Genomic DNA, 22,512 nt, shown 5'->3' with positions numbered 1-22,512 from the left:
CTTTTCTTCACGAGGGAAATTCCTCCTCACCTCTCACAACCCCAGAGAAAGGACAAAAAATAATGGCTTTAAAAAGAGGGGAGATTTAGATATTCAGCAGAAGTTCTTCCTTATCAGGGTGGTGAGGCCCTAGCACGGGCTGCCCAGAGAAGCTGTGGCTGCCCCATCCCTGGAGGTGCTCAAGGCCAGGCTGGATGGGGCTTTGGGCAGCCTGGGCTGGTGGGAGGTGTCCCTGCCCACCACAGAGGGGTTGGAACTGGATGGTCTTTAAGGTCCCTTCCAACCAAAGCCATTCCATGATCCTATAAAGTTTAAGGAACACTTGTCCCCCAAACGTGCTAGTTTGATACCTGAAATGTGCTTCACATGGCATGTTCCAAGACCTCCCAAAGCTATCTTAGCAAGAGTTTAGTTTGTATTTGGACCATCCACTCATTTTCAAGAGTCAGACACTGGAAGTTAACCTGTTAACCATTAACTGGAAATGCTTAACTGGACCCTTCATGAAATGGTGTAAAGGGTGAATTTTGAAAAGCTTCCATTTTGCATCAGCTGGTGTTTTACAGAGCGTATTTAAAGTAACTAATTTCACCCTTTCCAGCTATACTTTACTACCATTACAGACAGAGGCTGCAGAACATAGGTCTAGTTATTCTTTGTTGTGATCTGCTGCAAGTCTTCAAGATAAGGCAACCTCTAAGAAACCTGCACTCATTCAAATGAAGTTCTCTAAAGCAGGTTCCTATCAGGTTTTCTGATATGCCACAACTTCAAGAATAAGGATATCTGCACTTCTAGTTGCAATCCTAAGGTGTGGATGGCTAGAGCAATTCACTAAAAACAAGTGTGAAACTGGCATGAAATTTGCCTAACCCACCTTCTATCAGTCTATACAGGAGTTTATATACTTTACACTAAAGGCACTTAGTACCAACTTCAAAACCCATTATAAAATGGACTCAATTGTCATTTCATTTGACATCTGGCTGCATTGCAGAGACACAATTCAGAGTAAAATCAACTTGTCCCACGTGTTACCTGAGCTGTCTTCCTATTTTAACTGCTTTCTACCATTCCAAACAAGTTTGTCTAAGAAACAAATCTGACCTGCGAGTAGTTTACCTGTTAGGACAGTGAAAAGGTACAATATTAGAAGGCTTCTCTACAGTTCTCAGGAAGGCTACTGGAAACAAAGTCTATACTTACCCTCTGAGAATATTGCATTCCAGCATAATCTCTACCAGGGAACTGCAGCTGGCCATAGTTGCCATTAGTTATTGAGGGTGAGCCTCTGTAAGCATCAAAACCTGTTCAAATAGAAGTTAGTACTGAATATTCACCCATTTACACAAGTACAAAATACAACTAGAATCTTAGCAAGCCTTTTAGCAATTGGCACATGTATTAAGTTGCATGGTTATACTTCCATGCTTTGATTCAGAATTCGAAGCATGTATCAACTCTTACATCATCTACCTAGAATTATCTACTCTGTATAGATTCATGCTTATGAGTATTAACAGACCCTAGCAATTGCCTGTTTGTTACTAATGGGATTTCACAGAACAGCTGAAAAGCTTGCTCCATCCAGAGTTTAACATAAGACTTTGTTTTGCTATTACCAACATTTCACTATTCTGTTTTACTACTATAATATTTAACCTCTTCAGCTATTAGACTAAATACCAGAGAAGACCTGCAAGCAATTCAGTACCAGGCACTACCAAATCCTTAACTGCTTATAAGTTAGAACTACATAACTCATTTTTGGTACATGCTCCTAAAATCTAGGAATCAGTCTGAGCCCAGTAACTGAAACAACTTGTTTCAGACTAAGCATGCTTTGACTTCAAAGCAAACAAGCTGTAGCTACCAGGAACTTTGATAAGAAGCTACTATCTGCTAAAAAGTCAGCTCAAACTTTCCAGGACACTCCAGCTAGCAGCAGAACAACTGATTTGCTGAGACCAAACAATCCTCTTCAAATCCTTCAGCTTATTAAGCCACAAGGGTTCTCCATTACTGCAGACTTCCCTGCGAACTTCCTTCCCTTATCCTGGTTTCTTCTGGTAATACTGAAAGCCTGTAGTGTTGAACAAATGCAGCATTTGCGGGAAACAAGACAGTAATTGACTAAGGGACATCTGAAGAGAACAGTTGCCCAGAACATTAGCAAGTGGCAGAGGCCAAAGGAAAGAACAAAGGAGGTAAGAAGTTCAGAAGGGTAAATGAACTAATGAAAATTACTAAGCTGTCATTGAACATATCCATTTACATAATTGAGGCTATGAAATCACTCTGCCAGTTCACCTGACACCTAAAGCACAGGGACTATAAGTAGAAGTAAGTAGAACTTGCTCAAGTTCCATCCAGACAGTATTCTCCACACCTTATTCTTAAAAAAGCTATCTTACAAATTTTCACATGTAGAACCTAAATTTATACTAAAAATGGCTTAAAACAGTTATACTAACTAGGTTCTTAAGGTAGCAGTAAAGACATACCTTTATACCCACCAGGTGAACGATATGAATTGGCCAGTGACCTTCCACCTCTAGCAGATCCTCTGACAGACCCACGACTATTAAGGTAAGGCTGAGGGGGTCTTGGTATAACATTAGTCTGTGCTGGATAAAAGGCGAGACTACCATTGCTAACAGGAACAGCTCCATCAGGTTGATAATTCACTGCTTAAAACAAAAGGCACAGTTGAATTCAGAGCTTTTATAACTGCAATAAATTACAACACCTAGAAACAAGGGCAGCATTAAGTTGAGTCAGATTAAGCTGCTCAGTATATGCTGCTCTTGTCCTTTCATTGCTTCAAATAAGAGGGATCCTTCTTTTTTGTTCTATGGAGTGTAACACTTTAAGTTAAAGTACATCATAGACACAGCGCAGGCTGTCAGTGTAAGCCTCTTACATATTCAAGAAGATGCAGTTGAGTATGGCATAAAAAGCTTGCCAGCACCAAGAAGATAACCAAGCTAGAAGAAAAAACTGTCAATGTTTGACTAAGAATTTTCACTTAGATTCTGTACAGTTCTACTAGCAGCAAGGCTTCAGTGGTCTATGATAAGCTAGATCACACCTCAGTATCGACATCCTTCTGTGCAATGAAGCAACCTCCATCTTATCTAGATGGCAATAAGACCACTGTAGAAAGCTAGTTCAACAGTTGGGTTCGGTCTCTTGAGTTGACACTCAATCCTAAGCAACAGGTACAGATAATACTCAAGAATGCTTTTCACTCACACTACAGTTAAGTGGTCAGCCTTAAATATAGACCTTGCAACCATGTTTCCAAATCCATATGTTATATCAACCCAAAACATCTTCAATTGGTTCCAAGTAGAGTGTCAGTCTAAGCTGCCTTTCTGAAGTCTGTGTAGAGCTGTCACAGTACAGACTTAATTGAACATCATGGTGTTTCATTAAAAAGCTGTACAGAAGGCTGTTGATCACCTCCTACAGTCTGATGAGGAGCACTCAAGCTAAACAAGCTTTAACTACAGCACTTACTGTTCCTTGGAGCTCTTAACCTTGGAACATCTCACTGACTACATATAGTAGCAAGGCTGATAGTGTAATTCCTACCAAGATTTCTCTGCCAGAAAAACAGTACCACTAGGTGACCTTGAGTCAGCGATTGTGTCTTTATAAACCCAGATTCCTGAATTGTCATCCTTCTCAGCCTGGAACCTGTTTCAGGCAAGTTTTGTGGGCTCAATTCATTTAGAGTTTAGTGTCAACTCCATATATTATCCTGGTATCAGTATCTGAATGTAAAATAGGTCAGTTATGTTGAACAAGGCAGATCAGAACCCTACTCATCAGAAGTTGAGTATTCTTCAGGTCAGACACTGACTCACACCAATAAAGACAGCCTTGGTAAGGAGTTACATCTACATAAACATCAGTAAAAGGAAGATCTTTTGCTGCATTGTAGGCTGTCATCTTGCATCCTGCTTGAAGTTAAGAACACATGCACAAAAAGCTCAGCCAATTCTCAGTTCCTCACTGAATTACAGTAACTTGTGACTGAGGCCTCCTAGTTAGGAAACTCTCCTAGATAACTGACATGAACTTTGGGCAAAACTAGAAACATTGATGTCTGCTACAGAAAGCTAGAACTTCAACATGGAGGGATGAAGCTTGAATTATAACTATGCCCTTATGCAGTGTAGTGGCATGACACATCATGAAATCTAGAACACTTTATCACTACTATAGTAAGGTGCATGATATCCTCAAGAAAATTTTAAAAAGCACTAGTATACATAAAAATCATTGTGTCTGGAGATAATTATACTTTAAGTTCAAATAAGAGATAATACGAAGCCCATTCTTAAGACAAAACTAAATCCTAAGTTGTTCTCCAATGACACATTTTAGTCTTGTACCCATAGCACAAAATGGTTATCACTGAGTAATTCATCTAAGCACTGAAAGCTTATCCATGCCTTCTAATATTTACCATCTTCCAGCGCTAGACATTATACTAGACATCATCTATTACAAGAGACCAAAATAAGGGTTCCAAGCATTTCATCACTCCTTCAATTCCAAGCATACACTTGTTTCACTGACAAGTATCACTGCATACTTGAATCTCTCACCTATTGGGAAGTTTCATGCATCAGGCACATAGGTGATTCTGTCCATGTAATAGTACAGTAGCTAGTTTAATTTGAAGCTGCCTTTCATCCTGCTAGCAGTTTTAAGACTAAGTATACATACCATATCACCAACTGGATTAGAGCTGATGTAACCCTAATTTTAACAAGTGCTACATAACAGCTTCAGTGGTTAAGAATTTGTGAGGTAGTAGAACCTGAGTATACTCACAGCACATTAATAAATTAATACTATCTGAAGAACTTTCATATAACTTTTCCAAGACTTCTTGAAATGCAGACATGTACAATTCTTACCTGAAGACAGAGATTCTTGTGAAAGAGAGGTTTGTTCTGCAACATGAGAAGACTGCAGCTGGCATTGAGGAGGAGTCTGTGTACTTGCTGTAGAGAAACTCTGGTTATATCCTGTTGAATATGAAGACTCCTCTTTTATTTCCTGGTCTTTACGTGGAGGCAGCGGTGCATTCACCTTAAACACCTACAATATAGTTGAAGACAAATGTTTTGCACTATCAGTTAAAGTCTCTGCCTAATGCCATCACCCTGCTACAAAACCATGGTTTAAATCCAAATACCTCTGTCAGTTCCTAGAACAGAAATTATCACTTGGAATTGAGTACATGGTGTTTGAACCTATCCTTTTCCCTCACAGTAAGCTTAATAAACTTCTTCTGTCCTTGGCTACTGGCCAAGAGATGTAGCTTGACAGAACATAGCTACTATATTCAATAAACAGACCAGCTGTCCTGACTTCTAGTAAGCTAGTTTGCTTCCAGGTGAAACCTGCAGTTAAACTCCTTGATTTAAGCTTTTGAGCTGAAGCTCTAACAGCCTAGATTGAGATAAGATATTCATGTTTGAACACACATCTTGGAAACTCATGCAATTCTACAGTCTACTCAGATAAATACTGTACTAGCTTTCAGCCCTTTTGTAAACTGAACCTCCACTTTTCCTACTCTTATTTCCTCTGTTAGGTTATGTTAAACTTCACAGCTTGACAACTAATCATTCTAAGAAGCCTCCATAATTAGAACTGGGAATAAACACTTTTTCCCTGGTCAAGGAACCAAGTACTAGCCCTGGTAGTGAACCAGAAGAGAAAACACATAATACTAAAATGCTGAGTATAGCTTTAGCCATTACAAATTCTGGGTTTTTACATCGGATGAAGTGATTCAAAGCCTAATGGATATTACAATTATTTTTGAACCTATCCAAGTAGAGTATCCAATATTCTGTCAAGAAACTGAATTTCAGCTATGTAAGTTTCAGCTATGCATTGTTAAATATATTTAGAAGAAAAAAAGGAATATCCATGAGACAAGCACGTAGATGCCCTTTATCTTAAAGTCTCCTTAGATGCTTTGGGTAATTAGGGCAGAGATTTCAAGCTTTGCAAAACCATTTAAAATGCAATACATAATCAGAAATTGTTCTAGGTTCTTCCCGATACTTCCCTGGGCCTTGAGCAGACACTTGATATTTAAGAAGGGAAATCCTGCATGTTGGCAATCCTACTGAAAAAAGTATAGCTTAGCAGGATGAAGTTTTAGTGGTGATCAAGATATCTATGTAAAAACGCAAGAAGGTATTATATCTTACTGAAAGAAATGGATTGATGACAAGGAAGCCTGTAATATGGCCTTACAATTAAATGTTACCATAATAGAATCTTCAGATGTGCATTGCACTCTGTTACACAAGCAGAAAAGCAGTGTAGACAACATTTGTGATCTATTTTCCTTTCCAGTTGAACTCCAAGTCATTTTTCTAGCCATGCTAAAAGGCTAAACAATGAAGTACTATTAAATCCAATCAATAATTTCAATTGCCTTAGAACATATCCACTTATTACCAGCACTTCTGCTGCTGCAGCAGTCTTTTTAAAAGAAAATTGAGGATGCTGTCAACACCCACATCCTAGTCTTTTTCCTAGGAGTCACAGGTGGAATACTAATAAAGCTGGGCTATAGGTACTGTCTGCCTTTAGGCTTGCACAAGCAACAGCAGCAATAGGGTGAGGACACCTGAGGACATCTCTCACTACTGCAGTATCACTGTTTGGCAGGGAAGCATCTGACTCTTGGCTACCCAATGAAATGCAAATCCTGTTGTCTTCTGGGCTATGAATCTAAGCAACAGCAAGAAGGAAACCCTGCATTGCCAAGTTCAAGATTACCACCACTGTAAGACAAACAGAGGTCACAGCAACTGAGTGACAGGTTTCTACCAGTTTGACTCAAACAGAAGTTTTGCATATTTAATATATCTTTAATGTATCTAGAAGCACCACAGAATTCATTCAAGTGATCTTTCAGTGGTACCATTTTGATAATAAGTACTCTGAAGTCAGATAGATACTAGGCTCAGATAGAATTAAAGTAACAGACCATGATTCTTCATTAATGTCATGATAGATGTTTACCTTACATACCAGGTCCCTAACAGTCTCTGGTTCCTTGATCACAGCATGCTACTATTTTCACTTTCATGAAAGTCACCACCTAGCAACTTGGCATAATTTCAATAGAACCAGGTTATAAGAATCCCCCACTTGCACTTGCCTTACTTATGATTACATCAAAATTCTGTACCTCAGGAAAGTTCTACTGCAATCACTTCCACAAATTCATACAGCTAAGAAAGAAATATCACAGTAGTGATTTACTGAAGAGCATACCAAAGTGTCAGATGTTTAACTACACCTAGAGTTCCTGTGTTTTGAAATACTATTAGCTATTTTATTCTCCCCACCAGCCCTACTATATCAGTCCAAGTTATAGAACCACACCAGTACTTTTTTTGAAATGGAGAACATGCCTTTGGAGAATCTCAGGTGACTTCTTCCACAGCTTACTTTTAAGTAAGAATGTTTAAGCCCAAATACAGAGAAGGGGACATTACCAGCTACATGGAGACCCTGCCTCTAGACTCTTCTAGGAAGGGCTTGCACCCCAAATTGACAAATAGTAGTAGCGTTAGTAATATTTGTGAACATTAGTAATGATGTACAACCTGAAAAACAGACACTATACTCTTTATCAGTGCACAAGAACAATTTAAGCACAGTCTGTCAACTCTACCTTGGGGAATAGGTAGAAGTCAATTGACTTAATGCCTAACTTCTCCCTGTTAGCTCCTTGAGGCTACCAAAATATCCCAGACATTGGAGAAGCAGAGCTCTAACCTACTTTATCAACACCAAAGCCTCAAAATGACCTATCAAGTTCTGTATCATATCAGGGAGCCAGCTTCCCCAGCACTAGGACTAAGCTACAAGCATGCTGCTCAGTAATTACGTGGTCTCAAGTGGCACTTACAGTCTGCATAGCCTGAAAGGGAGCTGCTGTTATTGTGACAGAACTGCTACTTGCTGGAGGAGACTGAAAGCTTTGCGCTTGTGGCACTGGTGTCACAGAGGTGCTCGAAGTTGGCAACGGTGACTGTGGCTCACTTGGGAGGGGAACAGTTGCCTGAGGGAAGAATGAAAACATAATGAGAGGTCACTCGATAGTTATCAGGCAGTAACAGAAGCAGTTAAATTGTTCTAAAGCCCAGACTGACAGAAGTCAGCAGTTTCTACAGGATGACATTTGGACATAGTAGTGCTACAAAATAGCTTTTGCTTACAATTTCAAATCTTGCTGTGCATCCTCAGCAATCAGTACTTCTATTGCAGTCTCTGCTGATTAAGTGAAATGTGCCTATGAGCTACTATACATACCACTCATTGTATGAATTTCACAACAAACTGGCATTAAGTGTTTTGGTCCACCACTAAGGAAGCATGGGATGCTTCCTGTTCAGATTATTCAAAGATTTGAATTAATATCTTCTTTCCAAACAAACTTGGTAGTTTTTTTTTTTTGGAGGAAGTACATAACTTACTTTGAATCATAATTGATTAAGTTGGGGGTAGATTAGAAACAATGCTGAGTTGTCCAGACAAAGCATTAACCAGCATTGACTCATCTGTGCAGAGTGGCAAAATGAAGTGTTTTATTTAGGATACCAATACAGTACATGAATTGGAAGTCAAAAGGAACAGTGAGGATCATGTAACACTATATTTTCCTGATCCCACAGTTTCCTGATGTCTATCCCATGTAATTATTAATACCTGAACTATTTGTGATAGCTTACCTGGGCAATTTCAATCTTTTTAGGTATCAGTGGCTCAGAAACACGTGAACTTGTCTGATACAATGGCTGGGAAGCATATTTCTCAGTCTCTTGAGGAAGTGATGCTGATGCCTGGAAGAAGCCATACATGTACCCAGTATTACAAGAAGCATAGCAAAACCTTGTGTTTTCTGCAAAAGCTATGCACTGGTTGAAACAGTTAAATTTTGAGAGACCAAGAAAAAATATTTTAAGTCCAAGGCAAGCATACTATAAATACCTACTTGAAGCTCTTGCCTAAGGTAATTAGGTTTAGGGATTCAAACAATATTTTTTAAAAAGTTGTACATCTAGCCCTGCAAAGTCAGGTAATCCCAAGAACCTTTAGATTACTTCAAGCAGTTATTTACAAAGTGACACACATCTGTCTCATTGAATTAGGTGCAAACATCTCACAGTAAGCTTCCAGTAATTTTTGCCTAACAAGGCTTCAAACTTTCATAGGCAGCCTTTGCAAAACCTATGAGTCTATGGTTAACTCAGACCTCTAATGCCAGGTTGAAGAGTTGCTTATCCTTTTGCTGTATATTTAAGTATAAACACTACTAAGTCTCATGTATGTCACAGGTGACAACAGAACTGCATTTCCATTTCAGAAGAATTCACTGCCACTGTGGAGCGTGTTCCCTGGTTGTGCTGAAGCCAAGTGCATCTTGCCTACTGCTTTCTAGTACTCCTGCTTCTCATTTAGATGAAGGCCATCACACTTCAGAGCTCAGGGACAAAAGACATGCTGGGTGCAAGCAAACCTAATGGCAAACACCATGTCCGCAAAAACTCAGAACCTTCACTTAATTCTATGCTCAGCACAGCACAAATCTTCAGCATTCAAATTAAACAGCAAAATTAATGTCTGTCAGCACAAGAAGTTTAATTGCATTGTAAAAGATAACATTAAAAACTAGGCTAAAACCACTGATTCAAGAGGTAGAAGACAATAATAAAAGTCTTCATTGGGATGTTAAGCTATGCAGTATATCAAGGAATAGAGTAAAGGCTACGTATTCAGTATCCTGACAGCATGTACATTAGCATAAAGATGAACATTCCTCCATTATGATTTACATACACAGTATTAAGTATCCAGTGGAAAGACCAACTGCATTTCCAAGTACAGCAACACTTACAGATCTAAGACATAAGCCACCATAAATTGCAACTGTTTTTTAGCTCCTAATATTTAGTAAATGCTAGTTTAAGATTTAACTGCATATAACATACATGTAAGAAAGCAAAGCTTAAGCTCCTGGCTCAGCATCAGGAAGTCAGATGCCTAGCATTTTTCATTTACTGCATGAGAACACATTTCAGTTTTCAGCTTAGTCTGCTATTCCACCACAACATCCACTCCAATTTATGCATTGTCTATGTTGCCAATAAAAGAACTTATTTTGCACTAACCAAAGCAAGCTTATGTTGCTCATGTTTCCACAAGAATATGCACCACACTTTTTAGCTTTGTTTTCTACCCTGCATTTTTTATCCCCATAACCTTCCCATTTCAAGGGACAGACTGCTCACTTTGCATTTATGTAATATTAGGAAGACTTCCAACAAAGTATTCCAGGATGTAGTATTCACAATTGCTGCCACCTGCACTCCATTCCCATACATTGTTCAAGTATGGTTATTCAGGAGAGGTCCTACCACAGCTTTCTGCTAAGGCTGGTTCTCAGACCTCTGAATGCAAGTGAGCCCCACGAATATTACCTGTGGTGTCACCAAGTCTTCGGTTTCAGAGCCAGAAAGGGTCTGATCAGCAGATGCTAGGGAAGTATTAGAACCATGCAGGGTCATGGATGAAGCAGTAGCCTTGCAAGAAGAGAAAACAACGATAAGATTTTTGGAAAGTTGTCTTGAATATTTGGTTGTCACCAAAACTCACACTTAACAAGTAAATCTTAGAATTAGGCAGGACCTGAAGTACTTCGACCTGCAAGCTTAAGTTTACATTAATTTAAAATTATGAGTTCTTCTTAGTTGCAAGGAAACCTATTTAAAAGTCAAATTAAAGGCATGAAAGCATAGTAAGTGAACTTAAGGTTCAAACCATGGCTATGAAATCAGAGACCTTGCACCTTCAAGATAAGTAAGGATCTTAAGAGATGAATACATGCTCTGTCTAGGAAAGAGGCATGTCCTCCTGTGTACCATTACCTATGAGTTAGACACAAATTACTTGAATACATCTTCAAGATACTATTTTACTTCCAAAAGTTTCTAGCTTCTAACATTTGTTTCTGGATTTGCTTTGTAATAAGCACAACAGCAATCAACATTGCCAGATTATACTTTCAAGTTACTAAACTGAAGTTATATGATGTTGGTTACTGTTAACATTGTTAACAAAGCCACTGTTAATATTGAAATAAAGCCTGTTCTAGTGAATAACTACTTTCTCGGGTACTCCTTTGCCTCTTCAAGGGGGTCCTAGCATCACCAACTTACCTGAAGGGGTTGTTGAAGAAAATCACTTTGACTTGGCAGTTTCTGCTCTTTTGAAACTGTAAAAGAACATGAGTTATGTAACAGTTTTTAAATTCAGAATATTTTCTACATGAAGATACATGGCATTTTTAGAGCATGCACCACAAATGTTTAGACTTGCATCGCTAAATTACACCCACATGAAAAGTTTGCCCTTTTTTTTTTTGGAATAAAAAAGGCAGTTATCCAGTGAGAATATTTCTACTAAGGTAGGGATGACCACTTTCCAGATAAAAACAGAACAATTAAATACTTAAACTGGGTAATTATTTTATAGCTTAAGAGCCTCCCAAATGATTTACCATGGCCCATTACATAAAATATAGCTAACTGCTCTTCATCCTGAGCTCATTCATGGCTTGTATCTATAGGCCACAAATTCAGAACAGACACAGCATGCCTGTTCTGCAGCTGGGTTCAGGTGCACCTGCCAGTCTGATTATACAAGCACTCCATTTCTAGGCAAGCACATCAGCTTAAGGCACCTCCAACAACACTTAAAAGTAACTGGCTCAAGCTGCTCTGACAGATACTTTTTAATTAGACAAGCTGTCTTCCCCACTACACCTCTTGATCCACAGCCAAGCAAGCCCTGCTGGTGTTTGCAAAATCTCACATACAGGTAGTGTTTACTGTTATCACCTACCTACAGGACTACTTGCTGGAGTAACTGAAGGTGGTTGAGATGAACCAATGGCACTTGGTGAAGCTTTATCAAAATCCAGAATGGACTCCTTTTTAAAAAAAGAAAAAAACTTGAATTCTACATACCAGCAAAATATTTATTTGGACAAGCTGCTGATAACTAAATAGAGCTAGATCCATTCAGTGCAAACGTGCACCATCAGCACTGCATTTTTCCTAACCTAGTAGGAATTAGATCTGCTACAACAGCAGAGGAAAAACATACTTGCATGAAGTTATAAGTCCCTTGTATCTGAGTCATCAGATCTTGAAGTTTTTCCCTTCTCAGTACTGGGTCTTTTGGAAGAGTTGAAGTAGAGCAAAATTCTGCAGCTGGCTGATGTACAGGTTTAGGCACCTACAAAGGAAAAGGTTAAATCTAACACTGGAAACAAGACAAGCTACCTTATCCAATATAATTCCAGAGCAAACTACAGGTATTGAACTCCATAGGTCAATAAACTGTTATTCAGTTTTCCTGAATCAAGTTCTCACTTCAGTAAAAATCAGCTTATAGTTGCCATAACTAGTTAAACCATGGAATTGATTTGGTTTCTTACAGCCAAATACATAAGATAGCAGTTTACCAGCGCATAGTGCAATGTTAGATACACCTCCATCTATGGAAAACCACATATTTAAGTTCAAGTCCAGAACAAACTTAAAAACCAAAACTGCACTTACTACTCAAGCTTTAACACATACTTCCTCCTCCCAGTAAGTACAGATCTTTTACTGGGATGGCATTTTCAGACATTCTGAAGAAATTGCACCTAAAACATGCACCGCAAGCAGGTTACTCAGAATTAGTGTTTGCACTTTAGAGTCAGATACTCTCAATGCACCAACTCCTGCAGGAAGTATTACATTATGCTTCACAGCTTGGCATGAAAGATACACTAGATACACTAGTGATCCCATGCAGTAGCCTTACTTTTTGTAGCTAAACAGTGACTTCTGTAGGGCCTTCTATTCCTTAATTGTTTCAGATAGTTCCCTCAACAGTTCATCCCAATTGTTTCTCACTTGCTTTAAAAAAAGATGGGAATGTTTAATCAGAAAACTAGGGAGTCTAACTTACCAGAAAAACCTGGAATGTTAGTAAACTCCTTAAGCTGCATAAATCCTGTTATTGACAGTGACACATGACTGTCTAGATAGTCTGAACATTTTGGAAGCAGCTTGGGGAAAGTAGTAAGCTTGCTGTAAGTATTTTTAAAACCACAACTGTAAGTGATGCTTTGCAGCTTATGTTTGCCTGTGCAAATCTAAATAGAATAAATGCATTATTTCAACTAAACAAAATGTTTAAACATGGGAAGATGTGTGAAAGCCTTTACTTTCCTGTTGTGCCAACATTGATCTTTCTGGTAGGTTATTATTTCAGTGTACTGTATAGTGGCATAACTGAGTATTTGCATTAAGTCACTAGAAAAATATATAGCAGAAAATACATGTCAGAACATTTACTTGTTACACTGGGTTCAAAACATATTCATTAAGTGTCCTTGTCCAGTTTTAGAACAATCCCAGAAACATTTCTGTACTTCTTTCAACCATTACCTGCAACTAGTCACTGCATGTGCAGAAGTTCCAGTAACATGCACAGAAGCCTGCAGGGTTTAACAAGCTTCACGAAACACAGTCCATGGACATGCAGCAGTGCACTAAAGCCAGAAGAATGCATTTCCAGTATCTATGCGGACCACATAATGCTACTTGTTCAGCTGTGGGAAGTTCTACTTTTAGCTAAGAGAACTACTTTCACACTACCCCAAAGTAAGTTCTGAAGCATAAGCAAGAGCTTTCATTATTACCTGTATTCAAGTTATTGCTGTAGTTTCCAATAGTAAAGAACTAAAAAGTATTAAGGATCTGAGCACTGGACAAAAGCTACAGATGAATAAAATTAAATGTTGGCAAGTTACCAGTTAAGTTACTAAGAAGTCTGAATCTCCTTGTCCATCACCATCAGTCATTCCTTTATAAGGGAGTTCATCTTAAAACATCTGCTGTCATGTCAAACTTCCTGATTAATGCTTCCCTACACTCTCTCCTCTTTAAAATTTACTAAGATAACTGCACTACCAAACTTTTCCTATACATCTGCAAACAGGCACCAGGTTTTTCACTTTCAGCCACCTAAACAGGTGAAGTCTGACAGCATTTGTAGGTAACGATCAATTGTTAGACTTGCACAATAAGCAAGTAGAAAGCAACTCAAGAGCATAGAAGCAGAGAGACTGCAGTGCTTCAGTTGTGGTTGTCAAAGACGATACAATCTTCTGCATGCTTTTGCAATTTGCTAGTCTTATCTCCTTCACCTGATCGTGTGAGGCCACATTCTGGGCAGTATGCTGGCAGCATCACGTGCTTCAACTAGAAGAGCATCTATACAGGGCTAGACTATGATACCAGGGCTTTAACCCTGAAATGAAAACAGACATTTTGCTAGTGCCTGCAAATATTCAAATCCACCAGCCAGAAGTAACTGTAGGTCAAGTTACCTTATGTGAATTCGCTGTTCTGCTGGTACTTTAATGTAGATGCTCCAAACTAGAATGTTTTCTTTGCATGTGCATGCATGAAAACGCATCAGAAGTTGATTTCCAGTTCTGTGCCTTTATGAAAGATGCTTTGAAAAGCAGATACTTGACATTCTTGACATTTTATACTGATTTTATTATCCTACAATTTGGTGGTGTCTTTACAAGCTGATAGCAGCTTCTCAGTTCAGTAGCCTGTTAGTCCAGCTCATAAATTTATGCTTACCAAAACCAATTTAACACCAGCGCAGCAAGAAACATTCAGCTGGAATTTTAGACAGCACTGGTAACTTTAGGTTTCAGAAGCATTGTTATAAATTAGACCCAAGCTTTGACACTGCTCACATTCAAACTCAACACCTACGTCTCCAGAGGGCTGATTGGAAATAAAGGTGAAATGCCTAGAATTTGGTTTAGGACCCATGCAATTATTGCAAACTGAATGTAAAACACTAACTGCTTTGGAATTTTACTAACAGGAATGCCAATATATTGGGTATTTCTGCTTAAGTTTGATTTTTAGACACTGAAGATCTTTTTGTACTTATCAGTACTATAACATACTATCTCACACTAGTAAAACTCAATTACATGATAGATGTGTGACCTCAGTGCCTCATTACATTTGTTATCTATGGAATACAGAAACAGCTAGAATGGTAATAGCTAAGCCATAATCACTAGTAATCACCAACTATGCCATGTAAATAGAGTCAGTATTCACTTTCTACTCCAAACAGCAGTCTCAGTACCAATCAAGTTGTACTGGATGATGCACAAACCAAACCATTCTGCTTTCAAAAAGGAGGCAACAAATTCAGCTTACAAAGCTTCTTTGTCCACACATTGCACAAGCATTTATGTAGAAATCACAATTGACAGACCTCCACATCAACTCACTGTTTTAGGCTCAGCTTCGTAAGTGTTACAACTTGCAGTACATTAAGTTAAATCCGCACATTTTAAAATCCTCAAACCTAGCAATTTATTGAAATTGTCTCATACATTTCAGGGAGTAAGAAAAAAAAATAGATGTCAGCTCCAGAGAACAGCATAAGTAACACAAACCTTTTATCTACCATGTGTTGGTCCCTGCACATGACTATTTTATAGGTTCTCTCAGGGAAAGAAGTGGATCCAGCACTGTATTGCCACCTCTTGCTCATAAGAGTTTAATGTTTTAAGCTTTTCAGATAGTAATTATATTTTTCTATATGCAGCTTAAGTCAAACTAAGATTTTTTTGCAAAGATCATAAAAGCTAGCTAGGATGATGGTAAGCTATTGCTTGATCATTCAATATACTTAAAATAAAAAACAACTTATTAATAGCAACTAAGCAAAAAAAGCCAACTGGTGTGATCTGCTATATAAACCAAAGGTTTTGGAGTACTTAAATGGGCTTCATTAACTAATTCAGCAAGCCAATGTAAGCAATCTTACCAGTCAAACAACTGATTTAATTTGGCCAAGTTGCACATCTGCACATTACTATTAAGACTCCTAGGCAGTTTGCATTTCCCTAACTGACCAGAGCTCCTTTTTCTTCACTGCACCAGAGTTCTGGCTACCTTTTAAGCCATCTATTTTCCCATCCTACCCTAAGTCAGATGCCCAGATCTCATTACAAATCACCGTGCTTTTTGCAAACACCAGAAATTCCAAAGCATTTTAAAGTGCTTAAAACTACTCCAATAGTTCAGATAATCTCAATTACATTAAGTCTACACATAGTTGTGTGCACACCTGTTTGTGCTCAGAGTTAGTGAGAAAGCATCAAGTTTTGCACATATTCCACCACCACCAGACATTACGCTACTCAGCTTGAGGGTAAAGATCCAGCTGAAACACCTCACACCCATTTGGTTCCCCAGTGCTTCATGTTACCTACTCTTTTAATTTCATGTTCAACCTTCTGCTTGCGCTCCCGCCTCTAGGAACAAGAATACCCATTTTTCAGTTTTGTCAGGTTTACTGACAGGTCTTAAATTTAATCATTTGCTATGAGTAATAAGTATAATTAATACTTTCTTTTCTTGCAGAAAGAAGGTAAAAGTGCTAATAGCATTTTGTATGAGAATTACTAAATTCTTCATATTTTCTTCCTGAAGTCTAACTCAATGACATAACTGCACTCCTTGATTTGGCTACCATCTTACCTATCTTCAAGGTAAGAGGATTGTTGCTACCTGAGCACAGGTGAGACAAGATAGTTTAACATGCAGCTGGTAGCCTGCTCAGCTGCAAGCCCTGCAGTAGTTTTCATTTCACATTTCTAAAACAGACTGCAGTTAGAATTTCCAGGATGGCAGTATAGCTTATGCATTCATCTGGAAATATGTATTTAAGCCCCTGTACAGTTAGTATTGCTCGATCTAGAGGTTACGTATCTCCTGAATCAGCAGCTATTTTAATCAAAAGTTACTGAAGTGCTATTTGCATGCAGTCAGACAAAGTATTTGATCCCTGCATGAGTCATACCTGCTTTGTACTGATAAGAGTAGACAGAGCCAATAGCTGGGGATGAGCTAAGTTAAGTCTTCTTATACATAAGGCAGTTATTCAAGGCTCAAACACAGCAACACTGTGTTGATATAAAAAGCCCAGCAGACCATTTGCTATTCAAATGCAAGCCTTAGCAGAATTGAGTTTACTTCCCCCAAGAAAGAATGAAATGGGAGTCTACACATAGGCCTATAAAACACACCTTGTAAAGCCTCTCTATGTGGCTTTAGTCCAACACATGAGTGTCAAAAGCTTAGACAGGTAATACTACATATGCCAACTCACTTCTTTGGGTTCCATATCAAACTTCTTTGGCCCCATCTGCTCCTTTGGCCCAACACTTGCAGCTCCCCAGGACTTCGGAGGATTCTGTAACTGCTGTGATGACACTTGTTGCTGTCTCTCAGCTGTTTCCCAAGCCTCTCGAGTTTCCTGCTTCTTTTGCTCTGGTTCCTCCCTAACATGTGCAGCAGCCCAAGCCTTCACAGGCTCCTGCTTCTTTTGCTCGGGCTCTTCCCTAACATGCATCTCCCATGACTTCACAGGCTCTGTCTTCTTTTGTTCTGGTTCCTCCCTAGTTTGGGTCACCCAAGGTTTTGGAGGTTCCTGCTTTTGTTCTGGTTCTTCCTTAGCTTTGGTCACCCAAGCTTTTGGTGACTCTTTTTTCTGTTCCTGGTCTTCCCTAACTTTTGCTACCCATGGCTTAGGTGACTCCTGTTTCTTCTGTTCCTGCTCTTCCCTAACCTTTGCTACCCAAGGTTTTGGGGACTCCTGTTCCTCTCGAACACGTGCTACCCAGGCCTTTGGAGCTTCTTGCTTCTTTTGTTCTTCTTCAACACGGGTCTCCCAGGGCTTTGTAGGCTCACGCTTCTGTTCTTCTTCTTTAACACGAGCTTCCCAAGGCTTTGGTGAATCTGGTCTTTTTGTTTCCTGCTGCCTAACACGAGACTCCCAAGGCTTTAAGGTCTCTTGTTTCTGTTTCTGCTCTTCAATATCAACAAGCATTTCCCAGGACTTTGGTGGTTCTTGTTTTCTAGCACTCTCAGCTTCCCAAGACTTGGGCTCTTCTGGCTTCTTCTTGACAGAGTATTCTGCTTCAGGCAAATAACGCCTGTTGAGAAACTATATAGACCAAAGAAACTTAATGGCTCCAAGAAAACATTTTGCTACTACAGTTCAGGTCAGTTAAGTTAGGTCACCCAGCTACTGGAAGTTTGACTAAAAGCATAGCCTAGACAGTTTAAACACTAGCTATAGAAGTCACGTGGCCAGCCATGGATTTATCCTACAACACTGCAGACTAGTTTTTGTTGGCATGCCACAGAAGCACGAAAACAGTCCTGAAGAGTTTAAGTGCCACAAAGTTGAGTGAATCTATGAACCTCATCCTCAATGCTGACTGATGTTCCTAGGCAGTGATAATATCAAGTTCAGTGTGACTTTTGTAAAGGTAGCTCTCAACCTTCTCTAATCTTTGATATCTATCATTCTTTTGATAAGAGCAGGAGCACCATCACCCACAAAATGGGCAACTCTGGTAGTCCAGTAATATGTGTAACTAATTCTTAACTGAGTTCAAAAAACTGGTGATTTTAGTATTTAAATTCAGTACAATTGGACTTCAACTTCATGTTGTGTTTTATTAAACAGTCTGGGAGTTCAACTAAGATATACCTAAAGTTTTCCAGAGTTAGGAACAGGAAGCCAATATCTGAAGGACTATAAGTTGTATTGGCTATAGTTTTTCTGACAATTCTGGCAAATCACCAGAAAAAAAGGTTTAGAGACCGGTAATAACATTACCAGTACGTTACAAAAAATTGTTCTAGACTACTCCCTCTAGTGAGGTATCAGGGAAACAGGGTTTCAGTATTTTAAGAACCAGTATTTCCACAAGGACAATCCTCCCCTCCTTTTGAACTAAGTCTAATAGCTTTTATGCTACTGCCAGCTGAAGCTTGAGCACCTAGAACTTCAGAGTCTGAAAGGATGTTGATGTAAGCCCACACATGCTCTTGTATGCAACAAGCCTGTCTTGGGATCCTTACTTTCCTAACACGGAGCAAGATCTATATCATTCTCAATCCAACAATGTAAGTCCTCTGCAATAAGCTCAGCTTTTAAAGACAGCTTTAGTAGATAAGTATTTTCTATATATTGTAGTACAAAAAAATAAAGTTTCACTCTAAAGGCTGATGCTTTCGTTTATTCAGAAAAGTGCCAGAGCATTAAAGTGCTATATTGCTTCACAATCTCTCCCCATTTACCCCAAATACCTCAGAAAAGCCACAGATGTAAGGTTAGAAAGGGAAATGCAACAAGGTCTATAATGCTTCTTATGTAAGGCAACATCTAAGCTATTGTTCAGACTCCCTTTTGAAGTTTAAAGGGCTGCAGAAGTGCAGTTATATTTCTGATAAGTCACGATGCTAAAGGAAAGCAATTAGCAGTGGAGTATCTTACCTCCTGTGGCTGTATTTCAGACTTCATAAGCTCCATAAGGGATTCTAGAGAAAGGATGTTAATTTGTTTCAACTGATCAAATGCAGAGAGGCAAGCTAAACAATAGCAAGTCTTTAACTATTTAAATAGTAATACCAATCACTCAGCTTGCTACTCTGAAAGCTCAGCTTGTCATCCAGCATGAGTCATACAGACAATCTGTCACTTTTCAATTATATTATATATTTGCATAGGTTTACCAAATCCACAATTTGTTTTTTGTCTGGTGTAAGGAATGTTACATTACATTTTCCACATGGAGGTTCACTCAAAAGGTAAAAACATCCTATTATCAATTAGATTTTCTTCTACAACATTGGTTAGAATAGGGCTGCAAGCCCTTCCAGTTCAGTTTTAGTTACTGTATTGAAAGCAACCTATAGCAGAGGATTAGGTTTAGCATCAAGCTATGCAAAGTCAGTGCTCAGTTCAAGCTTATCCCAACATTATGACACAGAAATTGAACCCTGAAATATTCCACCTGTTTCCTTGACAGACTCTCCTTTTGAGATTTGTCTTGTCCTCTCAGGTTTTCTATTTACTTCTTCCAATTCTTTTACTGGCACAGTGGTGCGAGGAGCAGGAATACTTTCAAAGTAACCAGAGTCTAGAAGCTTGGATAACAGGTCCTTCATATGTTTATCTGAAGATTAAAAAATGAAAATCCATGAAAAATATTGAAATTCAAAACTGAGTATTCAGATGATAGATGAGTCTACTTCCTCTTTATATAAAATTGCAGCTTCTCCAAGTTCTTGCACATCTCACCAAGTTAGACAAATATTTTAAAGCAAAGGTATTTGTTATTTATTGATCTGCATATTGTAGCTGAAATCATCTTTGCATTCTAGAGGTAAGAATGAAGCTTATATTTAAATGCATATAAAATATTAGCAGCAGTTGGTTGCATTATCTCCCACATTATCTCCTGCTTAGGAAAGGATTTAGTCTCTATAAACTGAAGTGATGATACTAACAGCACATTGTGCAGACTTCAGCATAGATTAGACCTATACAAAGTCACTATGAAACTGCCCTGCAGGCCCTCCTCCCAGTGTTAATGTTTTGGGAGGAAAAACTGAACTGCAAGCAGGAGCAGGGGAAAAGCAAGCAATTACTTCAGAGCTTTTGAAACTGTATGTTCTTCCATCTGTCCATTTAGAGTCCCCCAGACTCTGGTGTGCTTGGTAAGAGGACATTTTCAATAGGTCATAATGGAAACTGCACTGTGGATTATCAGAGATCCCAGCAAGTTTCACAATGACTACCCTTCCTCAGTGTGGTATGTCATACTATATTCAGACAACATAGCAGTATATTCAACTAAGCATTGCATGGCTGAGAAACATTCCAGTCTTAACCCACTTACACATAACTACTCAAAGAGCTCCAAATCACTGGTTCTATAAGGTATTCATGCATGAGCTTTTGAATTACTACCATAGTAATTCCCCAGAAGAATCTAGACATGTGCTGTATATTCTAGGACACCTATAGTAGACATGAGTTTTATTTCTTCAGGGAAAGATTACTACTTCATTGTTACTGACCTGTACTCACAAGCAAAATCTAAACAGTAATTCTTCCTTGGAAAGAAGAATTACACACAACACTTGAACATATATGGAAGGCTACTAAATTAAGTACTTTATTTTGTTTTAAGATATTAAAATAGAACACACACTTCAGATGCAAGTTATTTCTCTAGATCACATACTCACATGTTGTTCCAACAACAGGCTTCTCACTGCCTTCTAGAAGGTCCCAGAAGTAAAGAGATGATTGTTCCATCTGATCTTCAACACTAGAAGAATCAACAATTTTACCAGGTGGAGTTGTACCCCAAAATCAAGTCTTCGAGTATCCCCATTATCCTTAGTTTTAAGAATAGTGAAGGATGCTTAGCCTTCTGAAATACGGCATTAAACAGTGAATCCTAAAAGCCCATTATCCACTATGGAAAACATTTGATCTATTTTTTTTTTTTTTAATCTGTGCATGATTTAGCCTAGCAAATTTAAGTTCTGCTGTTTGCAATTGCAACAAATTAGCACTGTGGAACAGTGCTAGGCTACTAGCCTAGCACTCAGGGATGAGTGGCTGGACATCATCAACACAGGAATGTATGGCTGGACTTCCTTCCAAGGCAATCCCAAACTCCCAGACAGGGAAACAATTGCTGTTTAATCAGCTGATCACCTTGTTTGTTTATTGGACACACATGCAGGGGCAGCCATCAACAGCTCTAGCCCTTCTGCATAGGCCCACAAGCCACCCCCCCCCACACACACACACTATTGATTTTAAAGTACGTCAATACAAAACTTAACATCAAAGTGTTATGCCTTTTGTGGAAATGTAGCATACAACGAGAATTAAGCTAGAAGTTAGCTCTCCACCAACATGAGACATTCCTATTATGCATTCTAAGTAACTGTCCTTTAAAAGTTCACTTCTTAGAGCAAGGATAAGGCTAGTTTAGCACATTACGAGTAGTTAAGAATTTCAAACTTATGTTTGAATAGGGAAATAATTACTCTTTTCCATAAAATATTTCAATTTCCCACCTAATAAGAGCTTTTTCTATGTTTACATAGAATTCACTGTACTATCCTGACACAGTCAAGCTAAATATTTTAAGTACTCATGGCACAAGCATGATGCCAAATTAGTACTCCACACCACAGCCAGTTACCTTGCAGTGAATGACATACAGTGCTAGGATGTGACAAGTTTTAAAAGCTTGACCAAAGCCTAAGATAATAGGAAGAGAGCCTCAGGACTACCTTAGATTCCTTTATTCAAAAGCAGCATCTCAGTCACCACATGAATGCAACAGGGAACACAGATGTCTCGCATTTACTACACTTCTTCATTACACAAACAGCAAGACCTGAGGGAAGCACCACACCACCAGCCTTCCTGCTTATGGTATTACTGGAATGCCTCCCCAGGGCCCCACAG

At 38.8% G+C, this 22,512-nt stretch overlaps 1 protein-coding gene across 12 annotated transcripts in view; it reads right to left on the bottom strand.

The window, feature by feature from the left end:
- CAPRIN2 (caprin family member 2) overlaps positions 1 to 22,512 on the bottom strand; it is a 37,791-nt gene that overhangs the window by 6,120 nt on the left and 9,159 nt on the right. For 3 of the 12 annotated variants that reach the window (XM_072039482.1, XM_038176901.2, XM_072039462.1), the window contains 14 exons: positions 21,270 to 21,352; positions 20,030 to 20,191; positions 19,510 to 19,553; positions 17,332 to 18,168; positions 16,433 to 16,474; positions 12,223 to 12,354; positions 11,959 to 12,046; positions 11,274 to 11,329; positions 10,536 to 10,637; positions 8,787 to 8,897; positions 7,964 to 8,116; positions 4,935 to 5,118; positions 2,505 to 2,690; positions 1,207 to 1,307 (listed from right to left, as the gene is read on the bottom strand). In XM_072039482.1, coding sequence (XP_071895583.1) covers positions 1,207 to 1,307; positions 2,505 to 2,690; positions 4,935 to 5,118; positions 7,964 to 8,116; positions 8,787 to 8,897; positions 10,536 to 10,637; positions 11,274 to 11,329; positions 11,959 to 12,046; positions 12,223 to 12,354; positions 16,433 to 16,474; positions 17,332 to 18,168; positions 19,510 to 19,553; positions 20,030 to 20,191; positions 21,270 to 21,352 — 2,281 coding nt within the window. Of the gene's footprint in view, positions 1 to 1,038; positions 1,123 to 1,206; positions 1,308 to 2,504; positions 2,691 to 4,934; positions 5,119 to 7,963; positions 8,117 to 8,786; positions 8,898 to 10,535; positions 10,638 to 11,273; positions 11,330 to 11,958; positions 12,047 to 12,222; positions 12,355 to 16,432; positions 16,475 to 17,331; positions 18,169 to 19,509; positions 19,554 to 20,029; positions 20,192 to 21,269; positions 21,353 to 22,512 lie in introns of all 12 variants that reach the window. The other 9 variants (XR_011809998.1, XR_011809997.1, XM_038176915.2 and 6 more) reach the window with 9 other exon arrangements.

The sequence above is a fragment of the Anas platyrhynchos genome, chromosome 1 (genome assembly GCF_047663525.1).
Source record: "Anas platyrhynchos isolate ZD024472 breed Pekin duck chromosome 1, IASCAAS_PekinDuck_T2T, whole genome shotgun sequence".
Lineage (NCBI taxonomy): Eukaryota > Metazoa > Chordata > Aves > Anseriformes > Anatidae > Anas > Anas platyrhynchos.
The sequence above is the reverse complement of the archived record's forward strand: the minus strand, read 5'-3'. Positions and strand labels throughout refer to the sequence as shown.